We start from the raw sequence: 22,229 nt of genomic DNA on the forward strand, positions 1-22,229 counted from the left end.
AAAAGTTTAAAGGCACATCAACTGATCGATACATACCTCCACATATACAGGTGGCGCTAGAGCTTATTTCGTCTATTTCTACTTCATCGGTCTTTCACGAAGAGTAGAGTACACACCCATAGCAACACAAACACCAGCATCCTGTCAGAGCTGAAACGATGAAGCAGTCCATACATTAGACACGGCAAAAAATCTGACAGAAACCAAAATAACAGGTCTATTTAATTTAACATACGGGCAGCAATGCAAGCGGACGACGCCAGATATTTAAAACGGTGAGTGTTTGTTTGATGTGCTCGCGCAGATCTATCTGATACACTCATTAGCTGATGCGAGCTTGAGTTTAACACAACATAAAACACCATATGTGCGTGTAAATGTTGTTTTCTAAAATGTAACATGGATTTTTGCTGTGTATATACAGCTGTCAGGCTGTTCTTTCACATTATGGTCTGAAACAAATTTTTATGTTCATAATAATAGTGAAAATCTTAATCTCTGCCATCATATCACTAGCTTTAGCTTTAAATAAAGCACATTATAAACACATAAATAAATAAATACGTAAATAAATCAAGTGTACTGTTGTGGCACCATAATGGTACAGTCAAAGGTACTGTGAAGAATTCTGAACATATCTGGAAAAACATGATTGTTTTTACTAGTAAATATTGTGGTGATATTGTTAGCATAATAAGATGTGTGTATAGAGCATCTTTCACCAGTAACTCAATGTGCTTTACAAATGAGTTGGAAAAAATACATAAGATAATCAATAATCTGTAATATTTTGTGTTCAGGAAATATAAGGGCGGCAGTTTAGATGTCCACCCCACAGAAAAAGCCCTCGTTGTCCAGTATGAAGTGGAAGCCACGATTCTGGGCGAGATGGGAGACCCAATGCTAGGAGAACGCAAAGAGTGCCAGAAGATGTAAGATTATTCATGTATATGGAGTGCAGTCCTTGTGATAGTAGGCAAAATCATTGTGTTTAGAACAGTTGTAGAATTTATCATATTTATTTGCAATGTTTTCATCTGTTTGCAGAATCCGTCTGAAAAGCCTGAATACCAGCACAGACATTGCGTCTTTAGCACGGAAGGTAGTGGAGGAATGTAGACTCATTTCCCCTTCCAGACTTCCGGAGGTGGAACAGTTATTGTTCTACCTGCAGAACCGCAAGAAATCTGCAGGTAAGAGATGAAGAATTGGGTAAAATTATTATAAATATTGCTTTAGTGCTTTAGAGACTGATTCTTTATTATTATTATTATTTTGTTTACTCAGAAAAGAAAGAGAAACAGATCAAGCCAAGAGACCTGACTCCTTTTGAAGGCATGGAGGTATAGCTGTGTCACTCACTCCTGTTATCTTGGCGCTTAATCGTTTTTCTTTTTTTAATATACATTTTGGTTAAAGACATTTTTTACCAAATTAATGCCTTATCTTACATGTGTCATGTAGCTGGATGAGGAGGCCAACATTAATAGCATAGATGACTATGTTGAGCTCCTGTATGAGGACATCCCTGAGAAGATCAGAGGAGCTACACTCATCCTCCACCTGGCCCGGAATCCTGACAACCTGGAGGAGTTGCTGCAGAATGGTGCGATACGCACTGGAATGAGTCATCTTTACACATTTTAGGATTTTATCTTTAAAACTTCCACTAAAGCCATAGTGTTCAAATGCATTTATATTAAAATATAGTTATACCATTTTCCAGTGCCTTTGAACAAAGGTTTGATTTGATCTAATTTTAGACTGTATCATTAATGGATAGTTCACCTAAGATGAAAATTCTGTCATCATTAACCCAGCCTAATGTTGTTCTTAACCAGTATGATTTATCAAATCAGCATTAGAATGATTCCTGAAGGATTACTTGACTCTTAAGTAATCGCTGCTGAAAATTCATCACAGGAAATTACATTTTAAAATGTATTCAAATAGAAAACATTTATTGTAACAATATTTCACAATATTACTGTTTTTACTGCATTTTTGAATAATTAAATGCAGCCTTTGTGAACTTTAGAGACTTCTTTCAAAACCATTTAAAAAATCATACCGACCCCAAATTTTTGATCGGTAGTGTAAATTTTGTACAATATACTATTTCACACTAAACTTAAAGGGATAGTTCACCCAAAGATGAAAATTCTGTCATCATTTACTCACCCTCATGTTGTTCCAAACCTGTTTGAATTTCTTTCCTCTGTTGAACACAAATATCTTCATTTGTGTTCAACAGAGGAAAGAAATTCATACAGGTTTGGAACAACATGAGGATGAGGAAATGATGACAGAATTTTTTTGGGTCAACTATCCCTTTAATAGGGGTGGAAACAGGGTCCATTTGGAAAAAGCAAGTCTTTGCCATCTCCACTCTTTCTCATGTGTCCAATTTCTTTAACCCTTTTGGTCTCTGTAACTTTATCCATTTTGCAGTACTACAGCCTGTTTTCCATCACTTTCCTCTAACTTTTTGCCCTTTAGCATCTAACATAGTGCCCTTTGAGTTTACCCATAATGCATTTTTTTCCTTCACAAGTGTGATCTTTCTTTTCCCATCAGTCCTTACGGATCATAACATACTCTCCATATTCAAAAGCAGTCACATATTTCAAGCTGTTGTCACTTTGTATTCACAACATGAGTTCTTTTCATGAGCAATGAAAGCATTTAGTGTTTTGTCTGCTCTCCCACAGAGACAGCTCTGGGCGCACTGGCCCGGGTCCTGAGGGAAGACTGGAAGCAGAGTGTCGATTTGGCAACCACCATCATCTATGTCTTCTTCTGCTTCTCCAGGTACACGAGCTACACTCTAGCCAAGACTCACTATTCAGTTTGATGGGTGTTGTGCACAGAGCTGAGATACAACAATGGCTATGTGCCATGAGGAGAAGATATTTTCTTTCTTGAGAATCATAATACTGAATACTCCTATCATAATATGACACATCAGCTGCTGTCAGAACTAATTTGAAAAGCGAGGCTGTTGGTAAATGTGAAAGCTGGAATCGTTCTTGAATCTCTGCCCTTCCGATGTTATTTTGCTGAAGTCTGCAACGGTTTGGTTAACATTCATTATACTCTCGGGGAGCGACCGTGTTTGACATGGGTTGATGCTTTATTTTGGCATGGTTGGATACATGGTGAAGGTTAGACAAACAAGCTTTTTTATCTCCAGTTTCTCCCAGTTCCACGGCCTAATCACTCACTATAAGATCGGCGCGCTGTGCATGAGCATAATCGAGCACGAGCTGAAGCGCTATGACCTATGGCAGGATGAACTGCAGAAGAAAAAGAAGACTGATATCCTTTCAGTGTGTGTGTGTGTGTGTGTGTGTGTGTATGTGTGGTGGTGGTTGTTGGGGGTGGTCATAGGGGAAAGGGCGACTGGATGTCAGAGAAAGGGCAAAGGTAAAGTCAAGCCAAGGGTCAGGGGGCATGGGTGTTATGTTATGTTAATTACTGCTCTGAACACAAGGGTTTAATAGAAAAGGTCCTTGACTTTTTGAACGGGACGATGACCCGGACAATCAGAATCTGAAGAAGGAGTACGAGAAAGCCCTGAAGAAGTACCATGGACTGCTGACCAAACAGGAACAGCTTTTGAGAGGTAGAAGACATTATTACCCACATATCCACAAAATAACAAGGCTCATTTTGCTTCTTAAAGATACAATATGTAATTTTTTTCGCCACTAGGGGTCGCTAACCTCTTACAATAACAAATGCGTACGTAGATGACGCAAAATTTCCTGCGGTATTATGGAACTTATTGTCAAGCCGATGGATCTAATAATGTTTATGGATGAGTGAATACATTGATGTTTTTACCATGACTGTGGAATAAAGCAGGGCGCGATTGCTAATAAGAGACAGATATCAGCGCCACACGCGAATCCCGTGAGTCCCGCAGATATAAAAGAATAAGGACATTTAATTTCTACCGAACTTACCCGCAAGTGCTGAATTACTACTCACACAGGTCAGTTTATTAGACGAATTAAACTTGTGAGGTAATGCAGCGCTGTTTATCTTGGTCTACACACTATCACAATAAACTGCATTTAAGTGTGTTGAAAGTTATAATGTTAGTCTATTTGTTAGTTTGTTGGCTATATGAGACTAGCAGTAAGCTAAATCAACATTAGAATAACATACAGATCATATTCTAACGTTTCATCATTTTGAACTATATAACATTGATTAGTTTTACCGGTATGTACATTTGCTCACCTGTCAATAAAGTACAAGCAAGAACGCGTCCCTGTCAAGTCGTGACTCCTGAAGCTCTGTCAAGTCGAAGTTTGTCATGGACGTGGAGCTCTCGGCATCTCGAAAATGCCACGCTGATATTGATCCTTGTTTTAGTTCTCCTTTTTCCCCCAAAGTCTACTTGCCATGGTACATAATGTTTGAAGGAAACAACAACAGCGTGCAGCTAGACGTTACGCACTACGCAGTTGTCCACGTCTGTTGCCATGGTTACTATGGCAGTACTATGAGCGGAAACCAGGGATATCGCAGATATTACGTCATTGACAAGCGACAAGTGAACAGGGATTCCGGGACGGACAATTATTTAAAATGGGAATTTCTCTGAAATTAAAAATCTTTGGGAACTTTTTGGATATTGTAAACTACACAACTGCAGGAAATAGATCACACGGTGCAAGTGGGTTTTGGATATTTTATTACAAAATTCTTACATATTGTACCTTTAAAGATGTGTTTTGTCTTGACAGGCTCAGATGGAAATTTTGGCTAAAACTGATTGCTGAAAATGATTGTTATGGCTGATGTTCTAAATAAAAATTTGTTAAAAAATGTTTTAAAAAAAATTCGAGACGAATGGAAGACAAGGGGAGTGTTGAGGGAATCATTTTGGAAATATTTATTTGGCAGTTCTGTCAGTGCAGAAATGTCAAACTCTTTTAAAGAAATTCTTACTTTAAGTCAAATGAGACCTCATTATTATAAGATAAGATGCAGAAGATTAGACAATATCTTCATTGCTCACCAAGACTGCATTTATTTGATAAAAAATACAGTAAAAACAGTAATATTGTCTTAAAATCGTTGTTCGAAATAATATATTTATTTATTCCTGTGATGGCAAAGCAGCCATTCTTCAGTGTCACATGATTCTTCAGAAATCATTCAAAAATTCTGATTTGGTGCTCAAGAAACATTTCTTATTATTATCAATGCTGAAAACAGTTGTGCTGCTTAATTTTTTCTGTGGAATCCATGATGCATTTTTTTTTTCAGGATTCTTGATGAATAGAAAGTTCAAAAGAAGTTATTTACAGCAGCATTTATTTGAAGTAGAAAACTTTTGTAACATTATAATGTCTTTATTTTTGATCAATTTAATGCATTGTTTCTCAATAAAAGCATTTATTTAATTTTTTTTTAAATCGTATTTACCCCAAACTTTTAAACATTTATATAGAGTTTGAACTGAAAAAAAAAACGTTTTATTGTATTTGCTTACAATATTGTCTGCTTGAAATAGAGATTTGAAGATGGTTGATCATGCCAAGCTGTTGTGTTTGTATGTCATCAGTGTCTCTGTACCTGCTGCTAAATCTGTCTGAGGACACCCGCACAGAGCTGAAGATGAGGAACAAGAACATTGTCCACCTCCTGGTGAAAACGTTGGACCGAGACAGTGAGGAGCTACTGGTGCTGGTGGTGTCCTTCCTCAAGAAGCTCAGTATCTTCTTAGAGAATAAGAATGACATGGTGAGCAATACTTTCATATGCTCTCATCCAAAGTGACTCACTTATTTAGTTAACTTTAGGAGTATGCTTGTGCCCTCAAAGAAATCATTGGACTAATAAGCCACAAAACTCCAATTTTGATTTCATGGGGTGTTTAAATGCTGTGCTCAAAGATTGCAACCTGAAAGGTTGCAGGTTCAAACCCCACAAGACTACACCACCCCAAGTTGTTACTTTCTTCTTATTACTCTCTCCTTCCTAAATCAGCCACACCTGTTCTCATAACTCGTTGCTTATATAGTGTTCTGTACTACTTCAAGACAGTTTAGCTGCACTGTTTAGTCGACCACTTATCCCACACTTCCTCCACCTGTAACCAATCACACACTTAACCTTAAAGGTTATCTCGCAATCATTTATTTGGATTCATTAATCAGCTTATTACTGATCTTGTAAATCAAACATTTGTCAAGGCAGCCGAGCAAAGATGGTTCTGATTTTGACAAATGCTATACAATAACACACTCTCGAATGATTAATTTAACACTTTCGATCCACTGATGACGGTTGCACAATCGTCCCTCACGTTTTTTGACACTGACTGTGAATGTAAGGTTGTGGATGTAGGCCGTTATTAACATTGAAGGCTTGATTTGAAAACTGGTTCCAGGCTGTGAACTGTGCCTTTAATGGGGATCACATTTCTGCTGGGCTGTCTGTCTGTGGCTGTGTTTGACCACAGCTTGAGCAGGCAGATGTGTTAACAAGCAAAGCCACAGGCACATGACTAAGAGAATGAAATGGCTGACCTTACAACAGTCTCTGACATCACTCCATCTCTCTCCCTCTCTTTGATAGGCTGAGGTAGATACAGTAGAGAAGCTGGCGAAACTGGTGCCCTGTGAACATGAAGATCTTTTGAATGTTACTCTTCGCCTCCTCCTTAATCTCTCCTTTGACACCGGCCTCCGCAGCAAGATGGTGCAGGTGGACCTTCTGCCCAGACTCACCACATTGCTAGGTAAGATTCCTGCAGGTATTATAGATGTACTCAAGATGTAATTTTATTTAAAAAAATGTTTTTTTTTTTTTTATTATTAAAATGTTTTATTATTTTTTATTTATATAGATAGTTGACAGACCCTTTTTTCTGCTGCTGCTTTTTATTTAAAGCTGTGTTAATCTATATATAAATTTATTGACATTTTATTTTGAAAAGTTTTTATTCAAAAACTCAAAAGTTTCTTATTATTTATTTTTACAAATAGTTAGGAAGCACAGGTCATGAAGGGAAGAAATGGGAAATTATATTAGGAATGTTTGCACGCCGGATTCAAACCCACGTTTGGTCCTTGGTCCTATTTTATCACTTGGTTATGATTTCAAATTAGTATCCTGACAAATTAATTGCCATTTGTCAGACTTGTAGAAGCCAGATTACAAGCATTGAGACAGCAGAAGTTATGGTTAGTCTACCAGTCGTTTATGTTGTGTTTGAGGATGCAGGCGTTTCTCACCCTCATAAAGCAGTTACACTCTGGCTCTCTCCTGTCTTTCAAAGACCACTTCCTGAGATGAAACAAAACACACGATTTGTGCATGGACTACATATACAGGCGTGGTTGGCTTTGGCACCAACAATGTGTTTTTTGCAAGGCCTCAGGGGGGTGTCGTGTGTCCTATGCAATTAAAGTAATATATTTGTTAAAAAAACAGCTTCAGTTCTAAAGTAAATGTTGTTCTTCCAGCACGAGGGAAGTCCACATTTAGCAGCTTATGGAGATTTTTCTCTCTCCGTCAGACACATACAACTACTCATTCTTTATGACCTCTTTGGACTGGCTGCCAACAGCTAATGGTTCTTTGCACTAGTGTGGATGATATAATATTTTTGTAAGTCTTTTTTTTTTTTTTGAAGAAGAAGAAGAAGAAGGTGTGTGTAACCTCTGCTTTTATCTGGTCTGCTTTGTAAGAGTGTGACGTCCAGTGCTGTCAGAATATTGCAGATGCCTCATGAATCTTCAAAATGCACAGAGTAAAGCTCATATCTGCTCTTCCCATAAGTCCCTTTGAGGGTCATGGCCTTGATGATAAGATGAAAGTGAAGCTTGGTATCATCTCGAACCTCGTTGATGATTTATTTCAAAACCAGAACCCACTAATCGACAACTCACTCCACACTGCAAAAAAAAAGATTTTCTTTTGTCTTGTTTTCCAGTACAAATGTCTAAATATTCTTAAATCAAGATACATTTACTTGAGAAGCAAAATTACTTAAGATATGAAGTCTTGTTTTCTGAAAAAGAAGTTAATTTATGCTTTAAACAAAAAATAAGGTAAGAAATTGAATTCACATTATTTTTTCTAATCCCATTTGCAGATATTTTTCTTGTTTTAAGCAAAAACTTACTTAACATCTCAGAAGGTTTTTTGTTTTTTTTTGCCGTGTAGGCATCTAAACCAAAGAGCAGAGAAGAAATCTTCATATGGGCTGTCACACAGCACACTGCTGCTGAAACAACTCTTATATTTGTCATATATTTATATTTATATTTGGGTTGAATTTAATAGTAAACACCTACAAATGCCGCGTACTGCCACATTTATGCTTCGCAAACTTATTGCTAGGGTGTGCGGTTTCAAATAGGCTAGCAATAGCAAGCTAGCTTCGAAAGCATAAGATCCCACCCTCCTTTCAGAGATCTCTCTTCAGAAAGCCACTCCTCCTCCAAAACACATGAACACGCGCAGCAGAGTCTGCAAAGAGACGGCGTTAAATTTCGTCATGTCTCAAAGCACATAAAATGACAATAACAATGAATATAAACAACTTAAAGAGCTCTAGTTGCACCACCTGACTGCTGCAGTGCAGATTCATTAAGCCGTTGATAGTGTTGCCAAAGAAACGCATAAATCCGAGTCTGAGGACATGAACAGCTCTGAGTAGAATGTCATGGGTTGCCATCTCATAATTACAGTAATTATGAGATTACATCCTAAATACTCAGGAAGAACTGTAAAAGGTTGTTGGTCTTTGTTCGCGGCACTGTGATTGTCAACAACTCTGCATAGCCAACGACTTTAGACATACATAGCCTCATGGAATACACTGATGTCTGCGCGAGCAGGGGTATGGAAATAGACATGCAGGTAGGTAGGTCGAAGATTTTTGGTCCTGAAATGTACATAAACAATTCAACCTCACTAATCAGTTGTTGGATGACTGCCTGGTCGACCATCTTGACCCATCCCTACTGTTTACCGTTAGTGTGTGCTCAATGTCTCGGTCAACTATGAAGGACATTGGCGTTTAGGGTTGTAGTGGTCGCCTGAAGGCCTGGCTGCCGTGGCTTTTATGGCAGTTGGGTGTTTTAAATCTTACTGGGGTGTAATTGAAGTTTAGCTCTCCTGCTCTCCCACTAAACGCACCCTGAACAGGATAATGAATTTTTAATGGGCTTTTTTCTCCCAGGCTCCAGGGCTGTTTTGAACATTTTTACAGTCCCTTCTCCTCCATCCTCATAAAGGATCCCCCGTTTTCCTCTCCCAACGTGCAGACCGAGGCGTTAACTCGGGGTGTGCGTGTGTGTGTTTGCGCTTGACCTCTGAGTGTGCGCTAGAGCTCGTTTGTGTGCTCGTGTGTGTCTTTCACTAATGAGAAGCACATGTTGGGCCAATCGTGGCGCTAGCGGTGCAGAGCAGCTTGGCTTGAAGTTATTAATGGCAGTAAAATTTATGCTTCCTCCTTTTTTCCCCCAATTAAATGGAGAAGCCCTTCTCTTTTCAGGGGTCTATAGGAGCACATCTGGCTCCAATAGGCTGAGATAACCTTGCCTAAAGGGTGCGTGGCCGGCTCCGACCCGTCCCCGCCCCCTCTTCCCTCTCTCGGGGTCTGTGTCTGTCTGTTTGATTAAGTCGGAGGCTCAGGTTCTTACCAGGTCCAGGTTTCGGTCTGCTTTGTAAAGGGAAACTGTGCTTTCTCAGGGTCAGAATTACTCAGGTCTGAAATACATCTTTAAAAAATCCAGAGATTAACAAAGTAGTTCTTGCAGATTTGCTTTCACTATATATACACTACCATTAAAAAGTTTAAGTTTGGACAAAAAAAATATGTTTTTGAAAGAAGCCTCTCATGCTCACCAAGACTGCATTTATTTGATAAAAATACAGTAAAAACAATAATATTATTACATTTAATAATAATAGTATTACAGTAATATTATTACAAATATCATTACATTTTAAAATAACTGTTTTCTATTTTAATATGTAATTTATTCCTGTGATGGCAAAGTTGAATTTTCAGCACCCATTACACCAGTCTTCAGTGTCACATGATCCTTCAGAAATCATTCTAATATGCTGATTTGGTGCTCAAGAAACATTTCGTATTATTATCAATGTTGAAAACAGTTGCTGCTTAATGTTTTTGTAGAAAGAGTAATACATTTTTTTCAGGATTCTTTGAGGAATAGAAAGTTCAAAAGAACAGCATTTATTTGAAACAATTTTCTTTTGTAACAGTCTTTTAAAGTCTTTACTGTCACTTTTGGTCAATTTAATGCATCCTTGCTGAATGAAAGTATTAGTTTCTTTAAAAAAAAAAACTGACCCCAAACATTTGAACGCTTCTGTAGGTCCACAGTAATCGTCAAAAAAGTATATGGTTGTGTCTCATTCCACTCTTTAGTTCCCTATGACATGAATCAGTGAATCTTGAACACAAATTCTGGCACTAGCAAGGGCCATGATCCACTAAATATTGTGTTACTCGTGAATCAAATTCTCCAGAAACCATGATCAGCATCCTTCTGCTGTCCTATCCTGCTGTATGTTTCTATTAAAGGAGGAGGTGTAATTCTGGCTACCTTGAATACTCAAGAGTGTGCGTCTGTCCATTCATGGCTTGCGTGTTTGTATTTCAGGAGACGAAGCACAGAGACAGATCGCCATGTGCATTCTGTACCACATCAGCATGGACGATCGTTTCAAGTCCATGTTTGCCTACACGGACTGCATTCCACAGGTGAGAGGTCAGCCTGCATTAGCATGAGCTTATAGCAGGGGACAGGAGAGCTCTTTAGCCGCTCGATCACACAGTGTCTACACCGTTGTTCCTCTGTGCCACACCATTCCGACAAGCTTGACAGCTTGAGGCTGTGGACGTTGAACACATCAAAGCAAAAGTTCCAAATCTACTGTTGTCGGAAGAAACGCAAGCTCGCGGAGTACGTCAGAAACAGAACAGGGTGTCAGTTTACTCTCTGTGTCTCATTGTGATGCGTCACATTCAGTGTAGATAGTATCGCTGCTTATAATTTGAGTGTGTTGTAACACGATGCATCGCTCCCATACATACGGTGTAGACATGGTCTCATTTCAGCGGCCCTTTCAACATTTCCTGCGTCTCTGATCACAGTAATTAATGTAATACTTATAGGTGTGAAAAATCTAAATTTCCTGCTACTTTTTGCTGTTAATTTCAATAAATCAGATTATTAATGGTGTTTGTTGACAGTTTTTTTCGGATAAGACAAAAATATGCATCATGACAGTAATGAAACGATTTTCATTATAATACTGTTGATGAGAATTGATCATTTTTTTCATCTTTTTTTTTTTTTTTGTAAACTAAAGTTATATGCCATGTCAAAAATTTTAAAAGGACTGCAATTAACAATAAAACAAAAATATTAACACTGATTGAAAAGGGGTTTTTTTTTAAATCAAGGATTTTCTTTTCCAAACCTGAGAAATTTATGGAAATTTCTTTATTAAATGAAGGTTACTTATTTTCACCCAGAATGGGTTAGAATGTGCTATTTGTATGTGCAATCTTTTATTTTTTAATATCTATCTATTGATCAAAATAACTGGGAAAGTCATGAAAAGTCATTTTTCAAAAAGTGTGAAAACCCTCTACAGTAGAGTTTTTTTCCTTGTAACTTTCAAGCTTGACTTTCTAATAGAATTCTGCTTTGTATTGAGTATGTATACTTTTTCAAATTGAATGCAGGTTACTGAAGCAGGTTAGAGATTAGTTATCATTCAGTTATACATAAAAGGAAGCAATAGACATTCAAGTTTAAGTAAAGATGAAAATAGAAGGGCCCTTTTTGGACAAATTGGGTGACTATAGAAATGGAAATGGTAACTGCAGGCTGGGGGTTACCAAGGTTTTGGTGGGGCGACTGGATGTTGCATGTGAAAGCAGGGCAGGTGCCAGTAAGTCTAGCCACAGTGATTTAGGCTGCAGGGCGGCTGCTATGTGATACTCAGTATGGGACTGTATGCTTTGCATACTCACCGCTGCCTCCTCACGGACCAAGCTTTCTCTCCTGGCCTCCTGCTTATCGTTAACGTCAGGGGGCGATGTTGACAACCCTTGACCACTTTAACCCTGGCCTGGACTTCTGCCCATTCCCTTCCCCCCTACACTCCCTTCCTGGACCCCTACCGTCCCCTCAGGTAGCAGAGTCCGGTCCTCTGTTCCGCCCGGGGTGTGGTGACGTTAGCCGAGCTAATGCAGAGTGACATGTAAGGTTTGTGTCTAAAGTTAGGATCCGCTTGAGAAAATCAGGAACCCTTGGACGTCTGGGAAACTTACAAATTGGGTGCGGGAGTTTGGAAAGAATGTTTCAGGCCTGTCAGCTTTTTTTTGTGGGACAAAAGCAGGTTTGATTAAAGTTCTAGACGGGTCAGAACTTCTAGCCGTTTGCTGACTTTGTTGAGTCTTGGGTTGAAGCTTGAAGCTTTTAAGTGGGTGATGATGTAACTGGACTGAAACTTGCTAACTGTCTTGGAAGATTGTGATGCCTGCAAACAAAAAATAAAGCATTTCTCTTTACCATCTGAACACGAGCAAAAGTAATATTAGATTATTAGAAATAAATTAGTTTTTACTGTATTTTTGATAAAAATAAATGTTCAGTTTGCATGTTAACAATGGAACAAGTTCATTCCTATTAATTATCTTCCATTCCATAACTATCTAGGTTATGTCTTGTGCTATTTTATGGTATATTGTTTGGCAGGTAATGAAGATGCTGTTTGATTGTGGTGAGGAGAGGATTGACGCTGAGCTCATTTCCTTCTGCATCAACCTGGCTGCCAACAAAAGGAATGCTCAGATTATGTGTGAAGGTAAGAACACATACAAATGCACAACCAAAAAAACTAAAAAACGTGAAGAGCAGACTTTGTGCTTACGTTAATGCTTCTTTTCAAGGCAATGGTCTGAAGATGCTGATGAAGAGAGCACTGAAGCTAAAAGATCCTCTAATGATGAAGATGATCCGGAATATATCTCAGCATGATGGACCATCTAAAAATCTTTTCATTGTGAGTTTCAGAGAAAAAAAAGAATACACACCCATACAAATAATGTTTGCTGGTTTGTTGCGGATGGGTACAATGATGCTTACTCAATTGATGACTAATAAGCATGTGATGTGTTTGAGGACTATGTTGGGGACTTGGCAGCTCAGATCGGACTGAAGGAAGAGGAGGAGTTTGTGATTGAGTGCTTGGGCACTCTTTCCAATCTTACCATTCCTGATCTAGACTGGGAACTTGTGCTAAAGGAGTACAACCTGGTGCCTTATCTCAAAGACCACCTCAAACCAGGTCTATCTCATTCCACTTAATTTGTCTACATCACAACGGAAAATACATGAGAATTTTAGTTTCAAGATCTTGTGATATGTGACTTCCCCATATTTACTTCCTGTAGGCTCTGCAGAGGATGACCTCATTTTGGAGGTGGTGATTATGATTGGCACTGTCTCCATGGACGACTCCTGTGCCGTAATGTTGGCCAAATCAGGCATCATTCCTGCTCTAATAGAACTACTGAATGGTAAGAAACATTTAGATGCCTGGAATGCTTTTAAAGTGCCTGTTTCAAAGGTTTTTTTGTGTGTCACATGTTTGTGGAAGTAGAAAAATGGCAATCTCTTTTTTCTTTCGATCTTCAGCCCAGCAAGAGGATGATGAGTTTGTCTGTCAGATTGTGTACGTCTTTTACCAAATGGTGTTTCACCAGGCCACTCGAGATGTCATTATAAAAGAAACCCGTATCCTTCATCTTGTAAAACCTGCAGTTGCACGACGATGATGGTGTTGTTCAGTCAACAGGTTTCTCTTTCAGAGTTGTTCTCTTTGACTGTTATCTTATCAGAGGCTCCAGCATATCTCATTGACCTTATGCACGACAAAAATGCCGAGATACGCAAAGTGTGTGACAATACATTGGACATCATTGCTGTGAGTATAAATCTGCTGTACCTTAAAGGGGTCATGACATGAGAAACCAAATTTACCTTGATCTTTTGGTATATAAAAGGTCTTTGTACCATTAAAACGTCCTGCAAGTTTCATAGCTTAAGACGTCCTCCCCATTATAAACGAATCATTTATTTAATCAAGCTCTAAATACAGCTCGTTCTGGATCCATGGTAAGAAGTGACGTCACGGTACGAAGTGACGTACCAGCGTTTGCATATAGACCGCCTCCGGCACAAGACAACTATGCTTTAAGCGCAAGGCAACTACGCTCATTTCGTATCATTGTCGCGCCCGCGCCCTGCGCGCCTCACAAGTGTTCAGTCGACGGACAGCGAGTGGGTCTGTGTACAGGGAAATTACGATACCACGCAGATGTGCTGTTCCTGGCTGTGGACAAACAACATCTTTGAATACGCTGCGAAAGATCCAGTCGTCAGGGAAAAATGTATGCACTTTATTTTTTGCGGACGTCTCAGTCACGGCAGTGTTAGTTTAAGCGTTTGTTCTATACATTTGAAGGATGACTGTTTTGAGAACAAATCCCAAAATGATGCTGGCTTTGCCAGAAAACTGTTGCTCAAAGATAAGTCCGTGCCGACTATTCTGGGCTCAACAACGACGACGCAAACTGTAAGTAATGTATTTAAAACTTTAAACTACTTTTTAAATACGCCGAATCCGCAAACGTTCTGGCTGGGGGCGTTAATAATTGATGCATAGGCACTGACGTTAGCCAATCATAACAGTGGGCGTTAACACTGAACTCTTAAAGGGGAAACACCCCCAAAACAGACTGTTTGAATCAGAGGATGAGAAACAGGGTGGGAAACGGTCATAAATCACTACATTTTAAAAGTTTTTTGTAAAAAAAACTATAGTAATACTATAATTGCACCTAAGGGAACATAATAATAAAATAAAAAAAACCATGTCATGACCCCTTTAAAGTAGTGATCTGCTGTTTTCTTGTGTCATTTGCATAAACTTTTTACATAACCTTGTTTACGTCCAATATATGTTGAAGAACCAGTATAATTTTTTGGTATCATGTATATATGATTTTAGTATTTATTATTATTGTGAATTAGATTTTAATTTTATATTTGCAGTATTCGTTTACATTTTTGTTTAAATTTTAGTAATTCAGTTATGTGCTTTTGTCATTTTTTTTTTTTTATTTATATATTTCTATTTATTTTTATTTAATTTCTATTTATTTCAGTTTTAAACAATTTTAGCTTTTCAACTTAAACTTATTTTATTTCAGGGCAACTTTTCTCTTTTTTGTTAATTTTTAAAAAAGTTTTTAATCTAATATTTATATTTTTTTCTTTATTTCAAATAACAAAAATTTTTGTTGGCCCATCTTCCTCTTCCTTGTTTCTTATGTTTTGAGTAAGTCAAGACAACCAGCACTTTGTTGTTAACGATGAATATGGCACATACGGTTTATAGTCAGGGTCAGTTGACATGAAAGACGATTGGGTGAACATTGTGGCTAGCGGGTTAAATGTATAAGCTGTTCTGAAGCTGCTCTGTCATGTGTGATCTGTCCCAGGCCTCAGATTAATGTAATTAGGGCTGGTCTTGAGGCCAAGGGAAGTGTTCCATACATCTGATCGGAAAGGCCCATTAAAGCAAGGAGCCACATCAAAGTGAGAGGAGGAGACGGCTGCTTAGTGTCACATGGGGATGGTGGACAGAACACAGATCTGCTGAATACCACAAATTCACATACACAATGCTGATCATCTTCCCCTTTTTCTTCTTCTATGTGATACAAAAATGAAAATATGTTTCTGAACAGTTTTTCTTATTTTGTCTTTTCATGCCCAAGCTTTTTGCTTTTGTAGCAGTGGTTTTTAACCCAGACCAGTGAAGTCATTCATAATTCATTTTTACATGCTATTTCTGGATACGCTTAAAGATTTTTGCACCACATTTATTTAAAAAACACCCAAACCTGCTCCGGATCCAAATGTTCAGTAACGCCATGAGCTCAGCTACTTGAAGATTGATTAACCGGGGTATCAGACCACATTCATTGCTCTGATTGGCCATGGGAGTGCAGCATGTGGTGCCTTTTAATGCTTAACAATGATGAATTTGTGCCCTGGCAAAAAGTGTCACTGTGCATGCCGGTGGGGCCGGACCAGTGACAATGAGGCCTGTTGATTTCCACCCCGTGTGGGGATGATTAATCAGAGGGCCGGGTTGCTTAGCTTTGCTATTTCCACCAACCTCAAAGAGGTTTTATTACATTCAGTCCCTGTAGAGTTAAAATAAACAGCTACCATGTTATCCGTCTGCCAAGCAACACAGCACACCTGATTCCTCCTACATGGTCGGTATGGTACATGCAGGGAGGCAATACAGGCAGAGCCTTTCTATGTCCTGCTCTAATACTCTGGCTGTTCTCTCTGTCTCCGTCTGCAGGAATATGATGTGGAGTGGGGCAAGAAGATCCAGAGCGAGAAGTTCCGCTGGCATAACTCTCAGTGGCTGGAGATGGTGGAGAACCGGCAAATGGATGAGGCAGAGCCTTTCATGTATGGAGACGATGGAGAACCTTTCCTCCAAAATGGTGACATCCTGGAACGGCCAGACCTCTTCTACAGTGCAGGTTATATTGGGCAGGGGTTTTAAGAAATATTGCTGCATTTAAGTAGAAGTTGTTATGAATATATATATATATATATTTTTTACCATTCAATAGTTCGGGCTCAATTTATTTTTTTATTTTTTTGGAGAAAAAAAAACGTATTCAGCAAGGATGCATTAAATTAATCAAAGATTAACTAAAACACAGTGAAGACAAAATATTTTTTATTTCAAATCAAATGCCGTTCTTTTGAACTTTCTATTCATAAAGAAATACTGAAAATACGTATTACAGAAATATTAAGCTTTTTTTTTTTACGTTTTCAACATTGATAACAATAAAAAAAAAATCTTGAGCACCACATTAGCATATTAAAAATGATTTCTGAAGGATCATGTGACACTGAAGACTGTAAAGAATTATATTATAATACTTTTTATTACAATTTATCATTATAATATGATTAGATATTTAATATAAAAAAATATATTTATTTATTTTATTTTATTAATAACTGCAGATGACTGAGTAGAAATAGTAATGATTTATCTTTGTATTTTCCTGGCTCTAATGCATTAGCACAAAAGTGCCAATGATAACCGGTTTCTTTGTTATTCCTGCAGATGGAATAATCCCAGCAGATGGTGCCATTAGTCCAGAGTTCTTCACAGACTTCCAGAATGGAGACCTGTTAGGACCACAGGGTTTCCTCAGCAGGTACGTTTAAATATGATGAATCGGTCAGACTGACTGCAGCGGATCTGTTGGTTTTGTTATTACTGCATCACACACACATCCTTGTCTGCCAGTTTTGTTGCTTTTAGCAGGGAATGGCCCAAAAGTACAGCGCCAAAGGGTCCTACGGCATCCCAGCAGGCCGTAGCACTCCTCCAACAGTAATACCCTTAGCTTTGAGAGTAAACACAGCTCCCTCTATTCAGCTTTTTCCAAATCTGGTTCAGTTGCCATATACCTACTGTTTAGGGGTTTCAGAAAAACACTAGTGTGAGGACTTGATGCAATGATTTATGGTGTAGGCCACTTTGTGTTATGGGACTGTGCAAAATATCTGAGCTCTTTTCCAAATAATCAAATAATCGATAGCAGAGGGGATTATTTGATATGGGGCCATTAATACTATAATTCAATGACCTCTTTAAATGATTGGACACACTTTTAGAATGACTTATTTAGAATTGTGTGTCTTTACTCATAGGTTGCCAGTGGTCTAAAAAAAAAGAGATGGGTCCAACAACAGAGAGCGCTCTAAATTATACATCAGTCTGTGAGAAAAAGGCGGTTGTCTTGAAGTCAGAGAAGAGGCGCTGAAAAATAAGGAGCAAGTGAATACGAGTGGGAGGGGGGGGCGGCAGAGGAAGCTATGTTTTTTTTCACAGTTCTTTGTAAGCGATACCTGTAGAATACACTGAGAGTGCACAGGGAATTGGGCGGCCTGAAAGTGTGGTTTTCATTTTGTCCATGTGGTGTTAGAGATCCAGGTTAACACAATAATGAAATCCAGCCTCAGTTCCCCTGCGCCGAGCCAGGAGCCAGACACACTGGGAACGGCTCTTTTAAAAGCCCTTTAATAGAATCACATTTATTTATAGAATAGCACAGAGCAATCTTTCATTTAGCTCATAAAAATGCTTTATTCCAGATGAAAAACAAATTATTGGCTGCATTTGTTTGAAAAAAAGGGACTTCCTCGTTTTGAATGTTCAAAAATCACATTATGGTGATTAATCAAATATTTAAAAGTAAAATTAAATGATTTCAAAGCAGTTAAGTGCAACAACTTTTTCTGAACTGAACATATATAACATTATCAGGATGTTTAAATGTCACTAAGTTAGAAAGTGTTAAACCAAGTGGCATTTATTTATTTGACTTTCTTTGGATACTTTCCGTTGGCAAACTTTATGTAACATGTCCACAGTTAATGTGATGAACTACACCTGTGGTTACTCTGCTGAGACACCTGTGTGAACTTTAGGAGAACTGACTTCATATATTCACTAATAGAGACCAGTTGGTTTAAAGTAATAGAACAAATGGCTAAATAATTAATGTCAGCTCTGAGAAAACATCTAACATCATTAGTTTGCAGATAACACTTGGTTTCATAAACTTCGGTTCACATTTTGGGGTCAATTTTTATTTTATTTTTGAAAGCAATTGAAAAAATATATATATTCAAATATAAAACTGTTATTCTAAATTGTAATAATATTTCAGAATAAAACAGTTTTTACTGTATTTTCTATCAAATAATTTTTTATTTTTTTTTACATTTTTAGATCTTTAAAAAATGAAAAATCATACTGATCCCAAACTTTTGAACAGTAGAGTACCGGTAAGTTGTATCTAATGCAATAAAACTTCATACATTTTTACATTTTTCAAACCTTTTAAAAGAGGAAATATTTTTTAAATAACTTATGGGGCTTTACATATTTTTTGTGTGCTCATTCATTCCTTCATTGTAATTTCATGGAAAAGAGCATCTTCTTTTATCCCTTTGTGTTTCCTGAAAGAAAGTCAGTCAAATTTGGCATGCCATGAGGGTGAGTAAATTTACCAGAATTATTGTTTTTTGGCACCAGAGGAAGGAAAGACGAAATTCTGGTAACATTGACTCTTTCCTGTTTAGAGGTTTCTGAGTGCTTTTTACAGAATCTCACCTCTGTGTTAACGCTCAGGGGCCCCTGGGGCCAGACATTGGGATCTTTTTCCAGCCTCAGATCTCCAGATTATCACCAAGCGCACTGTGTCTGTGGCCCTCGAGTGTAAAGGGCCAACGGCTGTGTTTCATAAGAAAGTAGAAGAATAAACAGTTTCTCCATCTCAAATTATTTGGTTTAGATTAAATGATTAGACAATTGAAAAAAAAAAAAAAGTTGGGTTGAGTCTTTTGTCACATCATTCTTTGCGAAACCTTACAGAACCATTTTTACTTTCCTGGAAAGGATTACAGCATTCCTTTGGGATGAATTATTCACTGCAAGAATGATCGTAACACACACAAACACACACTTTTTAGGCCTGTCTCTTACCTGGACACTCTTTGGATTAATCATCTGACCTACAACACACAGCCTAATCCTTCCCATCAACCCTTTTCAGTTGAACTTATTCTGATAGTTATAAACTACGGTTTCATCCAAACTCTGTGACATCCAGTTTTTTACTCTTCAAGCCTTTTAACAAAGTCTGAAATGTCCCCAGACAGCAGTGGTGTCCCTCAGAGGATAAAGACAGGCTTAATGTCCGGAGAGGGAGGGTGTTCTGGGAGTTAAGAGGGTAACGCATGTAACCAATCACTGGAAGTTTTTTAGTCTAAAAACAACTCCGCATTATGGGAGCTGGAAGGGGCAAAGCAAACAACCCATATTTTAAGAGGACAGGCCAGAGACGGGTTGGCGTTGTTAATTAAGAGGCAGATTATACTAGTCCACATAACAAAACATAACATAAAATAACATAACAACACATAACATAACATAAAATAATAAATTGAGTATAATGTGACATGATCCCATTGGTAGGTATGCCACCTAAAAAATACATAATAATCATGTAAGTCATAATTATGAAATTAAAACTCCAAATTATGATTTATATTGAGATTGAGATTAAAAAGTCAAAGTTATGATTTAAAAAGAAGAAATTATGAGATTAAAAAAATCTAAATTGACACTAATTCGAATCACGACATACTAAGTCGAAATTGACAAGTCAAGTCAAAATTGACGTATTAATTTTGACTGTCATAATTCAGATTTTCTGTCAAATTTACTTTTTAATCTCATAATTTCAATTTAGAATGTAAAGAATTGAAGTCATAATTTTGACGACTTAATCTAATAATTTAAAAATGTTAAAGTCATCATTTAGATTTTTACGAGATTCTTTTCTTTTCTCATAATTTAGATTTTGAAATCATAATTAAAAATTTTCATCACATAATGATTTAGTCTGTCATCATTTAGATTTTTTTTATGTCATAAATTATGACTTTCCAGAGCTTTTTTTTAATTTATGTGGTGGTGGGAATGGATTTCCATATATTACCCATTTGCCTTGAAGAATTAATATAATTGTACTGGTTTAAAAATCAAAAGTTTAATTTATGAACACTCCTGGTGTGAATAATTAGTAAGCAGTTCTTTTTTAATCTCGGTAGCTCTGTTTTGCAGAGTCAGAGCGCCATCTAGTGATACTTATAACCTTTATCTAAACGTCATACAAGTAATTGCCTCATAAAATGCACATTAACATGATTTATGTACGCTTTTTGTGATTAATCTCAACTCTCATGTATTTCAGCAGTTATATGACTGGCTGACAGATGGCTGTGTCTCTTTTCCGCCAGTTCTTTGACAGACGGATACGGACAGACGGGTGTGACTCCAGCACGTCCTGCCACGGCTTACGGCTTTCGGCCTGATGAGCAGTTTTATTACGGTTACACAGCATCACGGTAGGAGAGTATCAGGGAAGCCCTTCGAAAATTCTGAAAACCGATTAAATGGAACTCAAATACTGTTAGTTAGGTATGGTCTCTTTATCATTTCAAATGAAAGCAACACTACTGATTTTTTTCATTGTCAGTATTTCTTTCTATATTTATTACATTCCACGTGAATCTCAGTCTGAATGTGTTTTAAACAGAATGTTTTCAATGAAGCTTTGATTTTGGGCTAGATCATGTAGTTTCAGTGTATACTTTAGCCTACAGTGTATTGCTTGTCAACACTGAAGAAACTAATGGCACCACATTGCCTTTTCTGTGCAATATAGCAAAAGTAGGCGTTTAGTTGCATGCTATTTCAGTGGTGTAGGTGAGTTAAGTTTTGAGGGATGAAAACACCAACTCTTTATACATTACAAGTGGTTCAGATTTAGGTTTCTGGAAACAACATATTGTAAAGCTTCAGCTGCAACTCATGTCAATTATTGTTGTTCATTATAAGATTTCAATCAATGTTGCATGTTTACATAAAGCAACTGACTGTAAGGCGGGTCATTTTAAAGATTGTGGTGCCCCCCTGTGGACTCACCTATGAAATGATATATTATGTTCAAATACATTACTACTGATGTTTTTACAGCACAGTGCCCACCGTAACAATAATGTCATTTTGCAGTCTTAATATCTTCACTAATGTTGCCTGTTACTTCGCCTTTGATACTGTAGTAGTACAAATATTACGACACAGCTTTCCTTTTTATGGTGCAGTGTTAACAAATTCTTATGTATTTTGTAATGTAGCCAAACTTAAGTGTTCTTTTAAAACAATACTGGTCTATTGATGTGCGTTTTAGTAACTTCATTGGTGCCTGGGGATTGTCTTAATGACTGTTTAATATAAAAATGCCTTTTTATTTAATTGTGGTGCAATATGAAATACAAAAATTGATGTGCAAAAGGTTTCCTCGTGTTTACTTTGATAGAAATATTTCGTGTCTTTTAGAGTTTTCGAACAGCAGAAGCTCAGCAAATGTCTTGTTTACTCTCACTTTAATGTGATGAAATGCCATGCGTGCCATTCATATTTAATCATTCAACCTATCATTCCAACATTCTTTTAAAGGGCAG

At 37.6% G+C, this 22,229-nt stretch overlaps 1 protein-coding gene across 4 annotated transcripts; it reads left to right on the forward strand.

The window, feature by feature from the left end:
• The first annotated feature begins 37 nt into the window (after positions 1–37).
• kifap3a (kinesin-associated protein 3a) lies at positions 38–22,055 on the forward strand. 4 transcript variants are annotated; one of them, XM_079584656.1, is made up of 21 exons: positions 106–275; positions 801–932; positions 1,048–1,193; positions 1,288–1,343; positions 1,465–1,606; positions 2,712–2,811; positions 3,194–3,318; positions 3,527–3,625; positions 5,582–5,760; positions 6,598–6,760; positions 10,665–10,765; positions 12,774–12,882; positions 12,968–13,080; positions 13,200–13,365; positions 13,472–13,597; positions 13,716–13,814; positions 13,919–14,004; positions 16,462–16,648; positions 17,251–17,344; positions 18,928–18,983; positions 21,003–22,055. In XM_079584656.1, exons 1-20 carry the CDS (start codon positions 244–246, stop codon positions 18,953–18,955), a joined length of 2,283 nt encoding a protein of 760 aa, XP_079440782.1. In that variant the 5' UTR covers positions 106–243; the 3' UTR covers positions 18,956–18,983; positions 21,003–22,055. The 4 variants fall into 4 exon arrangements, with proteins under 4 accessions (XP_079440781.1, XP_079440782.1, XP_079440783.1 ...); XM_079584655.1 differs by lacking the exon at positions 18,928–18,983 and having other exon boundaries at positions 38–275; XM_079584657.1 differs by lacking the exon at positions 18,928–18,983 and having other exon boundaries at positions 20,957–22,055.
• The last annotated feature ends 174 nt before the right edge of the window (positions 22,056–22,229 follow it).

Source organism: Phoxinus phoxinus (assembly GCF_949152265.1).
Source record: "Phoxinus phoxinus genome assembly, chromosome: 16".
Lineage (NCBI taxonomy): Eukaryota > Metazoa > Chordata > Actinopteri > Cypriniformes > Leuciscidae > Phoxinus > Phoxinus phoxinus.